The sequence below is a fragment of the Plectropomus leopardus genome, chromosome 13 (genome assembly GCF_026936395.1).
Source record: "Plectropomus leopardus strain MGB_pleo_1.0 chromosome 13, ASM2693639v1, whole genome shotgun sequence".
Classification (NCBI taxonomy): Eukaryota; Metazoa; Chordata; class Actinopteri; order Perciformes; family Serranidae; genus Plectropomus; species Plectropomus leopardus.
Window position 1 is genome coordinate 31906984 of NC_142188.1, and position 16799 is coordinate 31923782.

The window sequence follows — 16799 nt, forward strand, 5'->3', positions numbered from 1 at the left end:
GCCAAAAAAACAATACCCATGTGGCTCTTTTAGACTTTCCAAGTATTATCAAGCTGGATGGCTTAAATCCAGATGGTGAAATGAGTCATTTCGCATGGGGTTTTGATGCTCACAAAAATAGGCCCTTGGGCATCATGTGACGTACCCGAACAATGTATTTCCAATTTTGTCAATATTTAAAATTTGCTTCAGAGCCTGGCACACTTCCTGGAGGCTTGCATTTCAGACGCACTTCCTGCTTAAACTTTGACCCTCTGTACTTACTGTAGTTGTGCACCCGGTTCTCCTGTGCATTTCAGATGTGCTCACCTTCACGCCATTTTCACACATGCACTGCAACCCTGAACTTATTTAGTCATCACCTGGAGGAGCTGTACGTGAGAACACAAATGTCCAAATCAGTTGGACGACATACTAAATTATTTTACCAGTTCCCAAGTACAGTTCTGTGTAACGCTCAACTGAGCCTATATGTCTATGTAGAATTCCCAGTGAGCGAATGGGCATGCTGATGATGGTTTGTTCATTATACAGGCGCAAAACCGGAAGAACAAAACATCCGAGGGTGAAGACGATGGGTCATTTATTCAAATACTCTAACAGGAATGTCTAACCAGAGAGACGACAAGATTCAAGAACTTCTTTCTGTAAGGGCGAAATTGTCAGACAAATTTAAGGAATGGCAACAGAAATTACGTCACTTGGTTGTTTGTACACGAATTGGATTTTTTATGACTAAATTATGAACCATCTACATAAACAAAACACTGCAATTTCTGCAGCATACTTTTCGCATCGCATCCTGCATCCCGCCCGCTCTGGGTGCCACCCTTCATCTAAATGAATTAGAGTATTTTCAGTAGGTGAGAACGTTTCAGACACGTCACGGACAATCTCGTGTTGTGCGCTACATGTTAAAGGTACATCTGGATATTGTCCAGAGTTTATATGAGAAAACTGAAGGTTTACTTGGGTTGTACAACCTAGGTTGCAACAGACTATAATTTTCTTTTGATTAGCATTTAAACCTGTACGACAAACAATCTTCCTCAGGTAGGCTTTGTTGCATCCCATGTTCAAATCCAGCTTGAAATTACCTACTTGTGGGTGTATAATGTACACTGCTATGACTCACTTCTTTGTTCTCAATGCATTCTTAACTTCAGACATAAATGCGACATTTTTCAAAGCTGTACCAAAATCTTACACAATACATTCAGTTTGTTTCCACTTGCCACTGTTTAATGGCTGCACCATTTGATCAAAGGGAAAATACAAGATGTCGTGTGTATCGTTTAATACACATTTTCATGTTAAAGGAATATGTGTATGACATATATGGTAATTTTGGAAACCTTGGGGTCTTGACTTAATTGTACATGGAGTGTAAACAGATGCAGGCGATTAACCCACTGAAAGGTCCATAGAGTTGAAGAGGTTAAGGAGACACTTGATGATCAGTACAAAGAAGGATCAGTCCCACTGTCTTCAGACTGCAGCTTCACTGCTGGCTACTGTGTTGGATTAGACTGTAAACACATAAAACACTTTTGAACAAGTTACTACCAATGGTTTGTTAGTAAAGGCCTCAGTTTGCTTCAAATAAAGCTTGTCGAATCACCTAACAGCATCAGAAACCCCCTTTCCAACAGCATAGTCAGCTAGCCTGGTACGACCCCCCCGATGACGTGAGCTCAACATTCTGTTTCGCTCCCTGTATCAGTCTGGACTTGCTGACACCCAAAACACTTTCCAGAACTTAATATCCAATTGGGGCCAATCTGGACCAATCTGGGATCCACACCATAGTTGACAATCTAAGCAGCCAATCAGGGACTTCGTTGTAGTTGATGACGTAACATAAAGGCCACTGCTTGCAAAACAGTAGCCACATTTACACCGTCTGTTCAAGGTGGGAATATCACGCCATTATGCCGCCCCGCTGTTCTGTACATAACGTCCGATCGTGTAAAGGGGGGACAGAGTGGTTCTCGCCTCTCAGCTGCGACCGGAGGTAACAACATCCCTGAAACAAGGTCTGTGTAAAATGTAAAGCCGGGAAGACTTGACCATGGGCGACAAGGGTGTAATGTTTTGATGACATGTTAATGCCTGCGACCCACCACAGGACATTTAAAAAGTAGCCGTTAGCATAGCTTCTGGTCACTTTTTGTGTCCGTGTATGTCCACGAACTGGGAAAACAATGAGATTTGAGAGCTCCTTACCCTCTGAGCAGAGATCGAGATCAGCTGACATATAACTGAGACAGTAAATGATTGTGATTGACGTGTTATGCCTTTGTTATTGTTTAGAAAGCGCAGCCAACGCATATGTTTTATGTCAAGCTAGAGGTGGATTCTCAAATGTTTTCGTGTCATGCCTCCATTTATTGCAGGCTGCCGTGATGCATTGTATAATCACACAGAGGGGTAGACTGATGCCGCCATCGGTTGGTTCTGTGTAAAAGTGCAGGGGCGATATAAAGGGGGGACTTTGTTGCGGCCGTATAGCTCCATCTCTGTGTAAAAGCAGCTGGTAATGGTGGCCTCCGAAGGAACAAGCGCTAACTTTAGCATTAGTAGAGGAAACACAGAAACAGTCAATAACAGCAATTAAACAACAACAAGAGTATGCATTCACATGTTTCGCTGTTCTTCCGACTGGATTTGGCAAACGCTTTATTTGTCAACGGACTCTGTGTCAATGGTTTGTCAACTGGATGCTCCCTGAAACAAATCCAACATCCATCATTGATGTTTCGCTACCGAGATGGTATGCAGATGGGTGTTAAAAATTCTTCAGACATACAACAAGCTGGTATTCGGCTGTGCAGAGGCAGCTGGTTGCTGAATGAAAACAGGCTGAAATAGGCTGAAAACCTCATGAGCACTGTTATCAACAACATACACGCTGACACGTTCATTGTACTTTTAGATCTACTGTTAATATCTAACTTAACAATGTATGTGTTTGTGTTGTAGAGGCTAGGGCTAATTTCAGGAAAAGCAATAGCCACAGGATACTGGCTGAAGGAGTTCATCTGTCAAAGTGAGTAATCCCGTCCAGAGAAAGCATTTGGGGGCGGCAGCAAGTCCAGACTGATACAGACAGCATAGCAGAATGCTGAGCTCATGAGTTGAGGGTGGTGTTACCAGGCTAACAATCAGCTGCATCCAATAATTTTTCAACTATCTGACATACAAACTAATTTATTTAAAACATACTGAGGCTAGAAGAGACACACACTCACCTTCACCCTGTGTGCCTGCCATTTTTGGACCTGCTGTGTTACCATGTGTACAGTGCTATCGTGAGCTCAGGTTAACATTAACCACTTTCCATAAGTGTCAATGTAGCCCTTGAAATTGCTTTATCTAGGTGGAGCTCTTAGATAAATTGGTCAATAATCTGTCTTCCTAGAGAGGTCATCACGTACACACACTCTCTTCATATTCTTTAACAGCAAGCAGAGCAGTACCCAACATCCCCTGGTCCATTTGTACAATGTCATCCCCCATGTTAGTTCAGGTTAGCTAGCTAACACTGATTGGACAACAGTTTTTTTGTCAAACATTTTGTTTGATAACCATAACGATGGAATTCGTCTTGTCCCCTCTGGCAACACTGAGCCATTGGTCCACAGATAGTGATGATCGCCAAGTTTTCAATTAGAGACAGAGTAAAAAAAAGTCTCCATCTGAGACAGCCAACTCCATCTTAGAAGGGCCACTGAACCATACAAGTGCTGGTTCTGGAAATTTACAGCAACTATGATTCCACAGAGCATCCTCTGGCCTGACCTGGGTCTGACAATATATGTTCTTCAAGTCCAAATTCACCAGTCCCTCCATCCTACGTGACATACTCCTCGTCATCGCTAGGTTCTGATTTGATGTGGTCTGGGTGAAGTAGAGGAAAGTGTGGCGCCGTACTCCTGGTACAGACATACCACTCCTTAATGTTAGATAACTGAGGTAAGGCTGGGTTGACTGAGCGCTGGCTCCTCCGCGGGGTCCTACCACTCTGCTGCTTCTGGGCCAGCTGATTCTTCAAGCCTGACAGAGAGAGATCCAGAGGCATTGCCATTGGAGACGAACTCCGCAGCAGCAGCTTATGGTCAACTTTGCTGGCTGAGCTGATATCCAATTCGTGATTGGACAGAAGAGGAAAATGAGTGTTTTTATTGGCAAGTGTCGGAGAGAGGCGGTTAATTTTAAGGTCGAGGGGCTCGAGGAGAGCCTGATGAGGTTGTTGGAGTTGATGAGCGATGGAGTCATACACGTCCTGGGGTTCAGAGGTAGGTGACGACTTGACGTGAACCTTCATGTGTTTGCGCAGGGAGCTGGGGTGGGTGTAGGACTTGGTGCAGCCCAGGGCCTTGCAGTCGTAGGGCTTTGAGGCCGTGTGGACCTGCGAGTGCTTCTTCCGGTCGCTGCTGTTGGCAAAGCGGCGTTCGCAAAACTCGCACTGGAATGGCTTCTCACCTGCAACACAAACATCACACTTAGCATTATCACACTATGGAATGGGCCCCAATTGTACAGTTGAAAGGACGCAAACTTTGTTCCCATACATACATCTGCTATTTGTTTAATGCCACTGGGTACAGCTTGCCTTGGTGTGTGTGTGTTGAGCCGAAAGAAACTTTTATTCATTTAATGTGGGGCTGTGTTCAGGTGACAGTGTTTGGGAGGGAGCAGACTAAAAGGAAATTTCATGGATTCTTGAAATTTTTTGTCTGTAAATGTATCGTACCCATGGAACTGTAATACTATTCAGATATCAGTTTTAGAGCAAAGGGGTTTACAGTGTTGATATTCCAAGTAAAGTCAGTCATCTGCTATTTGAATTTTATCCACTCATATTGTTAAATTGTGTTGTATATTCTTGACCTATACATGTCTAACTACATTGTGTGCCTTTTTATCTTAATGCCAAATGTCTTAACCACTGTACATACTGTATATATTTGTATTATTATTTTAGGATGCCTCTTAACATAGAGCAAAGGACTACCGATGGAAGTTAGCTCCCCAGCTACCTTGGGTGTATTTAGATTTGTTTAAATGTTGATTAATGTACATTGCAACTTTTTAAATATAAAAAAATCCCAAATTACAAATGTGACATTGCTGTCTGATTGAACAATATGGTGTACTGAATGGGACTGAAAGAAAATGCACTCCACTTTGAGAACCACACTGAGTGTTCATGAAGAGATTATATTGGAATATTCTTATGGATGAAGAACCGTTTCATGTTCCAACATAAACACAGTGGTATACCTTGCAAGAGGTGATAGCTAGACTTATTAATAATGTAAAAGTAGGGAGAAAATAAGAGCGGAGAAGGGGGTTTGCCACATTTTCAAGCAATTTGGAGATATGTAATAGTGGATGCCATGTACGTAAGTAGTACATAAAACAATTATTGCTAAATTATTTTTTGGAAATCTGTATTTCAGCTCTTAGATTTTTGGTTAATTCATTTCAGTTCAGTTTCCAATTCTGCCAGTTTACATTTCACACATTTCCAGGTTTTCCAGTATTGCTTTATCAATGTGTTTTAGCTGTCAACATTCACACGCATTTTCTAGAGGAAATGGGCGTGAAATTTCGAGTTATTTGCTATCTTATGCTATTGCTCAATTTGCTGTGAGCTGGAACAAGCTACAAACACGATACTTTACCCCCTCACTGGAAATGATCAGCAAATAATAGAAATATGACCCCAATTGGCCTGATGGTCACACTGTGATTAACAGACAAAAGCAGAAACTTTGAAAAGGCTGGCACACCCACACTGCGAGTCCAACTGAATTAAAATCTGACAACCATATCCAACTCAATTTACTTTATAAGAAAGCTTCTTGGACAATAAAGGCCGCTATGATGTGGCTTTTTTTTTTGTTTGTAATTTGCATAAGCTTTCTAAAAATGTCATCTACTTTTTGGATTATTGGCTGTATCAAATGTATACAACAGGTTAATTAATTTAATATAACTGGGAAAAATAACTTGAAAATCATGGATTGGTCAATTAAAAATACTGCATATAGCGGGGCTTGGACAGAAGGTCGACATAACTCATTGACCACTCGTCCAATCATAAATCTTGATATCCTTATTGATTGTTGGCTTTCCAAAGCGTTTTGAGCCTGACTCATTGGGAACACCAATGTCAATGATCTGTACCTCTGAACCTGGTGGATGGCATTTCACCCACTTTGGTGCTCATGCAACGTGTTGTCCAAAATCTGAAGTTTCATACTGATTGGTGAAATCTGGGCATGGTCTATCACATATTGGCTCATAACTCAAGTTTTCTTTGAGTAGTCCTGAATAAACTTACAGGAGACATCCAGCACTTTGTCCTGAACACACACTCCAAGCTTTGTTGACATCAAATAAAGGGGTGCAAATAACAGAACTTTGAGTGTGTTATTGATGCAAGTGTGTACTTCAGAAATTACAGTCAAGTGCACTAACTTCTCCAGAGAGGACTGTTGGTTTTTTCCATCATTGAGTGTAGCTAACAAAAGCTTTTATTTTTAAGTTTATATTATATGCATTGTTCAAAAAAAAACACTTGCTGTCCATTGGTCACAACAATTTGTTTTTGGATGAATTATGGTGAACATATTTTGAATATTTTAAGAATACACAATTAGTTTTCTAAAGCTTCTTCTTACAAATGACATTAAGATCTGACAATTACAGAACACACAAAAGTTGCCTAATTACAGTACATATTTACAATACATGTAAAAGAAATACTGAAATATAACCAATATGTGATTGATCCTTCTCTTTCTTGGTGCTCACTAGAGAGACTTTTTTCAGCTTTGTGAAACCTCCTCACTGCTGCTTACAGTTTTAATTTTAGGACATTAGAACTACTTGCTTCTTCTCTGGTGACCATAACAGGTTTGAACCCAGAATCGCAGCTTGCGACTGTATTCATCATGACGATTATATTATATTGTCTTTGTTGTTAATTGTTTACAGAGGAATATATATGACATCATTAGTATAATTGCGTTTTAAAACTCAACGGCAAGTCACTGAAAAACAAAAAAAGAGTGAAATGGAATTCATTTTAGAAATTGGGGGTGCTATTCTGAAGCTATAACAAAAAAGGGAGTGTATCTAAAAAGAAAAAAAGCTATAAAAGGAGATATAGTTATATAATATAAACAATACTAAGGGCAACAAAGGAGAGCTGCATACAAGACAGCATATAAAAAGGTTTTCAAAAATGATTTCTTTTTAGAATATCACTGCTATGATGTAACATGGGGTGGAATATGGCAATGTGTGACGGCCTCAGTTAAAGCTGGGGTAGACAGTTTTCTGAAAAAAAAGAGAAAAAAAACAGCAGAATTTGAAAATGCTTTACATAAATAAAAACCCTGCTGCTGCAGCTGAACGCGAGGGCTCGCAGCTCTGCAGCATCGGATTCTTGATTAGTGCGCCACTTTCACTCGATATTAAAACAGACCAACGTGGTGACTTGTTTTGAAACTCAACAAAAACAGTTCACCAGAATGCATTTCAGGCAAGAAATAAGCAATTTAATAAATCTATCTTCATTTTAGATTGACAATGGTTAGTGTAATAGTTTTCTGGGAGTTGCCAGAGGTGATGAGTCGCACTGCACGCCCGTGATTTGCATTCAACTTCATGCACGTGAGAAGCAGACTCCCCGTCTCTTGTAACACTATGCAGCGTTATCAGAACATATTAAACGGGAAGTGTGGAAACGACAGATCACGCACCATGAAGCGACCGTCTTTTTATCTATTTTATCTGCAAAGGATTGTGATATTATTAGAGCAGCGTGAGAGTGTGGCTGAGCACCTGAGAGTGACAGTGGACGGCTGCGCTCAGAGCAGAGAGGTGTTGCGATCAGAGCACAAAGGTTAGCAGTAAAGCTGTCCTGTGGCAGTAAATACAGTGTAAGTAACAGTTTACCCATACATTTGCCCAAACAGCTTTTTCATACCCGAGAAGTATCTGTATCTGGCTTCCCAAAAAGCAAAAAATGAAGGGGAGAGGGATTACAAACAGGAGCAGAGTATGCTGCTCTCTGGCTCTCTCTTAACCCTTTGAAACCTGGATCAACATCAGTTTTCTTGTGCTGTCTTCAAATGCTTCTCACAGGCTATTTGACCCTTTGAAACCTGAGCAAATTTTCTTTTTAATAACATGGGAAAGAAAAGGCAATGACCAACTTCATGAGTAACATCCTACAAATTGCAAGAAAATGTAAAAATGTAAAATGTAACATAAAAATACTGTACTGTAAGAATGTCACAAGACAATTACACCCCACAAGGATTAGGATCATGAGAAAATCTTCTAAAAAAAATAGGGAAATTTATTTATAATTAGAAACTTTATTTATAATTTTATCATTAAAATCATGTTACTAAAAAAAAAACAAACTTATAAAATAAATGCATGTTTACAGGCCACTTTCTGTTAATTTTTCTTCTTTACTGTTTTTTTTTTATTGTCATATTTTCAGGAAATGTTCTCGTAACTTTCCAAATGTATTGCTAACTTTTGGGCCATGGTTTGTTATGTTGTTTGTTTTCTTTTTCCCATGTTTTTGAAATTAACCAATTTGCTCAGGTTTTAAAGGGTTAAATACATTTACAAGAGACCTGCAAACCCCCATCACTGTTCATCTTCAGCCACTCGCTGAGTGTCTGCTCCTGTAAAGCTGACAAACTGCGATTCGAGGCTCTGGCTAAGTATGTAAACATGAGCTTGAATTCACCGCAGCACTTAGCCTTTAGCTAAGGTTAGCAGAGGGCTAAACCATTAGCACTTTCTGTCCATCTGTGAGATGCTTTGTTGGTACTGACACCTGGTTTATTGCGTTTTCCTCATATGCTGCATTCATGTGACGTCAGAAAGTCGTAGTTTCCGAGTTGGGAAGTCTTTCCTCTGACTTTGTTGTGTTCATGAGCTCTGAGGCCATAAAGTGGGAACAAAGAGGATGGTTTTCAATTTAATGCTAAGAGCATTTAATCAAGAGATTGATAGCTGTTTCCTGTTTACATATATTGTTAATATATTATTCTGTTTTTTATATCTTGTACTTTTATATTTAATCTAGGTCACTCTACATAGACAGCAGGTAACATTAATACCATATTACACTTTACATGTGACCAAAGATTGATATTTACTACGTGTTTAATAGAAAAATGGTGTTATAGAGTAGCATTGTTATTAATGTTAGTATACTGGCCCGGCACGCTTTAGAGTTAAAAGTTTGTTTGCCTGCTACAGCTGATAGATGAGTGCTCCTCGGGAATATCATATGTATCGGATTTACCAGTTCTGAGCACATGAACGGCCCTTCAAAGTCGTAATCACGAGTGTGAAATTGGGAAATTTCGATGATACTCAACTTGCAGAGTTGTGTCATTTGTGCAACGTTTCAGAAATGTTTTTGCCTGTTTTGTTGTTGTTTTGTTTTCAGAATTATTTTCAGATCATTTTCTTCTACTTAATTTGGTAGTACTAATTTCTTGCCACTTTTTTTGTGTGATTTCTTTTTTGTTGCTCTTTGCCTTTTCCTCGTGTTCAAATCAAAGAAATCAAGCCAATCTGCATACATTACAGAGAACATTTACGGGGCAAAATCTGAGCTCTCTGGTCTTTATCATTTTTTTTCTTATTGTTTTAATTAAAGCCCAACCAATTTATAAGTCAACCGATTTTATGGGCCAATATGAGCCTCTCACAGACATATAAGAGCATATCAGCTTCGGCGTAGATTTTTTCCGATATGAGCCAATAAGAAAACTATTTTTACAGACCACGTGATGCAGAAAATGATGCTTAGGTGGTTTAGAAATGTTCAGCAACTGAATGATACTGAACAGTACTGATGTTTAATTACCTATTTATTTTATTGTATTTATTCTTTATTCAAATGGTCAGCAAATAGCATACAGTACTGATGTGTATTTTATTTTTATATTCTTTATTTGAATGCTCATTGAAGACTGATGCTGAACACACACAGTACTAATGTTTATTTTATTTTTATTTATTCTTTATTTTTGTGGGTAATGTTCAATTAGTAAATTGTTAAATAAAAGTTGTTTGTTTAAGAAAGCAGCCTTCTGAGTATTTTTGCATAGTCATATTGGTGCAAAATCGGTGCACAATCCACATAGAAATTATCTATTTTCATTCCAGCTCAAAAATTCACTATATCAGTCACCATATAAGTAATTGTGAATTTTTCCACTATAAAATCCGTATCTGTCTCAAAAATCCCATATTGGTCAGGCTCTAGTTTTAATTATACTTAACTTGTTTAATTTATTTTTCCTTCTTTCTCTCTAGGTGTTCATTGGTTGCTTCACTTTAACTTTAACTGGAGTATTTCTATATATTTCAATGTAAAGATAATTTCTCATTTATAATCTCAAATCACATTTATGTGAGTGTGTGGTTATCTCTGGGTACAATCGTAAAGTGTATAAACACTGTAGGATTCTTGCACTCTGGATCTACATTGGATTAATTCTAATGGTCACTGTATGATGTTGGTATAATAGGGATTGTTTGTCTGTTTTTAAAATAATACAGTAATTATAAAAAAAAAAAATTTTTTATAAAATATTAAGCTTTTTGTGCATACATCTCATATGTTTACCTTAACATACACTCCACTGGCAGTTTCTTAGTTCCATTTAATGTAATGCTTTACAGTCTAACTGAACAGCTCTTCAGTAATCCTCCCTGCATGAAGGTTCTACTGTTAAGCTTTTGTCTTTTGTTTTCATTGAGGACCTGAATCAACTTTATGGTCATTTTGGGAGGCTGCAGTTTGATGGTGCTGTTGAAAGGTACCTTATCCTGTTTAAAAGTATTTCTAATAGTCTTTTTTAAAATTATTATTACCTATATAAATGAGTCTAAACAGTACCACTCTCTAACATGACAGCCTTTACAATGGGCTCAAATTGTAACTGTACCACAAGTTCATATTGTTTTATAGATTTGCTTTAACATATTAAAAAAGAACAACTTCTGGGTTGACAAGTTGTGGAAAATCCTCACGGCTGATTTTTAAACCCCTCCATCACTGCACTTGCTTTGTCATTTTAGACAGAGTTTTAATTCATCAGGTTTCTCACTTTCTAATAAGCCAGCAGCTACAGTCAGTTTTTGTTAATTAGGTCAGTTGGGTTCTTTAAATAATTCATTAAGTCTCAGTTAGGTTGCTAATTCACAGTTTTTGTGTGGTTAACCTGAGCAGGGTGCCCACAAATTTTCATTGACAAAATTTTAGAACTTTTCCATGACTTTTCAAGAACCCATAATACAAAACGATGTTGCTCTTTTAGCCCAGGATTTTTCAGACATATCAGAATCAATCTATAATCGCTGGCATGTAAGGATGGAGAGACAGAATGCCAGGACAAAATGAAGAAACGTACATTAACAAAACACATATCAACGTATATCAGTGTTACGTTAGGTAGATGGCTTCAGATAATAAACTTGCTATTTTTGAAGGTTATTAATGGAAGAAAAATTCCAAATTCCATAATTTTTCAAAAACTTTCATTGAATTTCACTAAATAATATTAATTAAATAGTCTATAAAAAATATAGGCTAAGCCTGCAACATAGACCTGAAGTCTTAATATCATAATTGTAAAGATCATTCCCATCTGTTATGATAACAGCTTACTCAGTTACTTTCATGGCTATTATTATTATCACTTTTATTGTTATTATTGTTATTAACATCATCATTTTCCATATCTTTCAACGATTATTACAAATTCCATGACTTTTCTTTTTTTTTTTTTAAAGTAAGAGACAAAAATAAAATTTCCATACAAATAAAATAAAGTCTATAAAAATTATAGGCTAAGCCTGCAATATAGACCTGAAGTCTTATTATCATAGTTTTAAAGATCATTCCCATCTGCTATGATAGCAGTTTACTCAGTAGGCCAGGTCACCCTTGTAAAAGAGATTCTGATCTCAATGGGTTTTTATCTGGTTAAATAAAGGTTAGATATACTAATTTCATGGCAACTAATTTCACAACTTTTTTTTTTTCAAAAAAAGAAATAAAAAGACACTTGCGGTAGAAATATGAAAATATAGACTATAAAAAATATAAACTAGTCCTACAATATAGACCTGAAGGCTTATTTTCATAGTTTTGATAATCAGTCCTATCTGCTATGATAACAACTTACAATTTCATGGCTATTATTATGATTACTGTTATTGTTATTAATGTTATTAACATTATAATTTTTCCAAATCTTTCAATGATTTTTTAAAAAGAGAGATAATAATAAAATTACGGTACAAATAAAATAAAGCCTATAGAAAATATAGGCTAGGCCTACAAAATATACCTGAAATCTTTATTTTCATAGTTCTGACAATCATTCCCATCTAGCAGTTTACTCTCCAGCTATTATTATTATTGTTGTTGTTATATTCATAACTTAAAAAAAGAAAGAATAAGAAAATGTACAGAAAAAATATTTTTTAAAAATGCCTATAAAAATAAAGGCTAGGCCTAAAATAGACCTAAAGTCTTAGTTTCATAGTTCTGACAATCATTTGTCATCTGTTATGATAACAGTTTACTCACCAACTTCATGGCTATTACTACCATTAGTACAACTATTATTATTATTATTATTATTATTATTATTATTATTATTATTATTATTATTATTATTATTATTATTATCATTTCCAAATCTTTCAATGATTTTTCTTTTTTTTTCAAGAAAGAGAGAAAAGGAAAATTAAAGTACAAGAAAAAAAAAAGCCGATAAAAAATATAGGCTAGGCCTACAATATAGACCCGAAGTCTTTATTTTCATAGTTTTGACAATCATCTACTATGATAGTGGTTTACTCGCCAGCTAGTTCTATTATTATTGTTATTATATTCATAACTTTAAAAAAAGAAAATATAACAAAAATTAAAGATTTTTTTTATAGCCTATAAAAATACAGGCTAGGCCTACAATATAGACCTGAAGTCTTATTTTCATAGTTCTGACAATCACTCCTATCTGCTATGATAGTTTACTCACTAATTTCATGGCTATTATCATTATTATTATTATTATTATTTTCCAAATCTTTTGATGATTTTTAAAAATTCCATGACATTTCTTTTTGTAAGAAAGAGAGAAAAAGAAATCTACAGTACAAATTTAAGAAAGAAAGCCTCTGAAAATGTAGGCTAGGCCTACAATACAGACCTGAAGTCTTATTTTCATAGTTTTGACAATCATTCCCATCTGCTTTGATAGCAGTTTACTCTCCGGCTATTATTATTGTTATTGTTATTGTTATTATTATTATTATTATTATTATTATTATTATTATTATTATTATTATTTTCATTACTTAAAAAATTAAGCTGCAGAAAAAATATTTTTTAAAATAGCCTATAAAAATATGGGCTAGGCCTACAATATAGACCTGAAATTATCTCTATTTTCAAAGTTCTGACAACCATTCCTATCTACTATGATAGCAGTTTAATCACCAATGTCAAGGCTGCTATAAATATTATAGTTATTAATATCTATAATAGTAATAATAATAATACTTTCCAACACTTTTGATGATTTTTCACTAATACCATGACTTTTTCAGGTTTTACATGACTGAGGGAACCCTGCTTTAGAGTTTTGGATACTCAGCATATCATCACTATAAATACATTGTTGAGGTCTATTCTGGGAGCGATGTTGCAGATCACCAGCACTCTCTTTCCTCACACCATCTTCTAAAACTATGAACTTACACAACCTGGCAACCCAAGAGTGTTAAAACTGGACTACAATTGATATATAGATCATTAGTAAATTATTAATTAACCATTAAAAAATCCATTACAGCTTATGAACCTTTGATAAAGGGTGCCTAAGTAGACAGCAGCTCTGTCTCGTGGACATAAATGTGGTGTCACTTTTAAACAACTTGCATCTGAGTTTACTTTGGAGTGCACGCGTTGCCATAAAACAGGCAGATGGGATTGCCTCACTGTGTTTTTATGCAGTCTGGGTATTTAAATATCTACAGCCACGTGCATGTCTCAACACACTCGTGTCTGTTCTGCACATCGAATCGATCTGACTGTGCACTCGTCCTTTCCCCCCTCTCTCTCCCCATCCAGCTGCTTTGTCCTGCTTCCTGTCACCTTGCATGACTCCTGAGCTGCAGCTTGGACCCGTGATTCCTCCTCTAGGAGACAAGGGAGCAGCGAAGGCCGGATGTGAGCATGGTACTGAACTGAGCCTACGTAAACATGGAGGGGATTCCTAGCAGACTGGGAACAATCTCTATTAACCTCTTTATTCCCCTCTCAGTGAGGATCCTGCTGCCCTGTCACCAACGTACACCCCATAATGAGTGGATCACAGCTGTGTGTGAATTCACACAATCATGAAACCCTACCAGTGTGCGTGCGTGTGTGGATCTTGAGGTTCTCGGAGCGTGCGAACATCTTGCCGCAGTTGGGAAATGCGCAGGAAAAAGGCTTCTCCCCGGTGTGCACGCGAATGTGGTTGATGAGTTTGTATTTGGCTTTGAACGCCTTCCCGCCGCGCATACACTCGTCCCACATGCAGACATGACTGAGGGTCTCGAGCCCCGCTGCTACATGCTCGGTGGTGACGTGGTCCACCAGCTCGTGCATGGAGCTGAAAGTTTGGTCGCAGACGGATGTCGCCGTCCGCCCAAGCCTCTGTCTCGAAGAAGTTCGGTCAATCCATTTACACACCAGCTCGGTTTTGACGACGGGGCCTTTGGAGAAATCCAGCAGGCCGTCCATCCCACCGCCGGCACCGCTGTCGGCACAAGCGGAGACACCGGTGGCTCTCGGCGGCGGTGGGGAGACGATGCTCGAAGCCCCGGAGTTGTTGTTCCCCAGCGGAGAGACGAGGCCATTGTGCCTGGCCACTCCAGCCGTCCGCTTCATGCTCGGCGCGGCGGGCTGCCCCGCTCCTCTCTCCAACTACGGTCCTCTCCGCCGCGGAAAACGAGTTCAATCCAACTGGCAAAGCGTTCTCCGCCGTCCCGCTTCCTTCCTGTGTGTTTTGGTGAAAGGGAGCGCGCATGCGGCAGTGTCTTTACCCCCCGCTGCTCGGTGTTAGATCCCGAGAGTCACAGCCTCCATGCTTTTATTTACTGTGTGAATGGAGGTGAACGGAGTCGAAGAAATACAGCAGGCCGCGATCCAACACTGCAGCGGGGCGTCCTTGTCTCCTTTCCTCACTCGCTTCTTTCTTCATTGCCTTTCTCATTTTTTAACCAACAGACTCACAAAGTTATGGCACACAAAACCTGAGTAAAAAAATGCCCCTTCGGTGATACCCCTTTTATCAATTTTTGGTTCCAAAAGCGCTCTGAAAAAGGTACAATCAACAATCAATCAATGCATGTTTTAGTACTGTTTTAGCAAGCTTTCTTTTAGTTCAAATAATGTTCTGCTTAAAGTCTGGCTAACATTTCTATAACCATCCAAAATGTTAAAAATGTTTTGTTTTTTTTTGTTTGGTTGGTTTTTTAAACATAGGCTATCACATTACATTACAATTTCACAAAAAATGGTCTGTAATCTCAGGTTGCAATAACATGTTTTTGAATGATACTTTGAAAATGTTCTGAGAATGGTACAATGCAACCAATACATGTTTTAGCAAACTTTCTTTTAGTTCCAAGAATATTCCTCTAAAAATCTTGCTAACATTCTCTGTGAATGTGTTTAAAATGATAATTTTTTATAACATAGGCTATCACATTACATTTTCAGTGGCAAGTTTTCATTTAGTTCCCAGAATGCTCTTCTTAAAGTAGGTGTAACATTCTCTATAACCATCAAGCATGTTAAAATTATTATTATTATTATTTTTTTTTTGTTAACATAGGCTATCACATTACATTACATTTTCTTTTAAAAATGGTCTCTAATCTCAGGTTCAATAACATGTTTTGAATGTTGCTTTGAAAACATTCTTCCTTTGTTCTCATGTAACATTGTGGGAATGTTTTATGAAAAGAACATTCTATGATCTGTTACCTCTCAACATCACCAAAACATCCTCAGAATGTTGCAGTAATAACATTACATCTCAGTCAGCATTAAACCTTACAGGGACATTAACTGAAATTATAAACATCTTTTAAACATTCTCTGAACATTCGATTAAAATGTTTTCTTTAAAACATTATTGCAACTTGTAGATAACATAAGCCAATGTTATAGGAACATTCCCTGCTAGCTGGGATACCCCAGCTGGCAATTTTTGGTTCTAAAACGTTCAGAGATTGGTTTAATATAACCAATGCAATACTTAAATGATTTTAGTGGCAAGTTTTTATTTATTTCCCAGAGTGTTCTTGTTAAAGTTAGTGAAACATTCTAAATAACCATCAAAAATGTTTCTAAAATGTTTTTTTTATTATTTGTTGTTGACATATCACATTACATTTTCATTGAAATGGTCTGTAATCTCAGGCTTTTTGGTTTGAAAACACTCTTCCTTTGTTCTCATGTAACATTGTGGGAACGTTTTATAAAATAACATTCTATGATTTAACTAATTTTAACCAATATTGTGATAACGTTCCCTGCTAACTGGGACACTTTGTCACATTATGGAGAACATCAGATTATCAACATAAAATCAACATCATGAAAAAAAAAATATAGGCTGTATTTTTGGAGCCATATTTGTAATTACACGTTTCTTTTTTCAATATTATTCCAT

The 16799-nt window shown here is 37.4% G+C and overlaps 1 protein-coding gene across 1 annotated transcript; it reads right to left on the reverse strand.

Annotated features, from left to right (window-relative positions):
• Positions 1 to 566: 566 nt before the first annotated feature.
• On the reverse strand, positions 567 to 15204 carry zic2b (zic family member 2 (odd-paired homolog, Drosophila) b). Its single transcript, XM_042502809.2, has 2 exons — positions 14485 to 15204; positions 567 to 4485 (listed from the first exon to the last, which is right to left on the reverse strand). Exons 1-2 carry the CDS (start codon positions 15005 to 15007, stop codon positions 3854 to 3856), a joined length of 1155 nt encoding a protein of 384 aa, XP_042358743.1. The 5' UTR covers positions 15008 to 15204; the 3' UTR covers positions 567 to 3853.
• Between the last annotated feature and the right edge of the window lie 1595 nt (positions 15205 to 16799).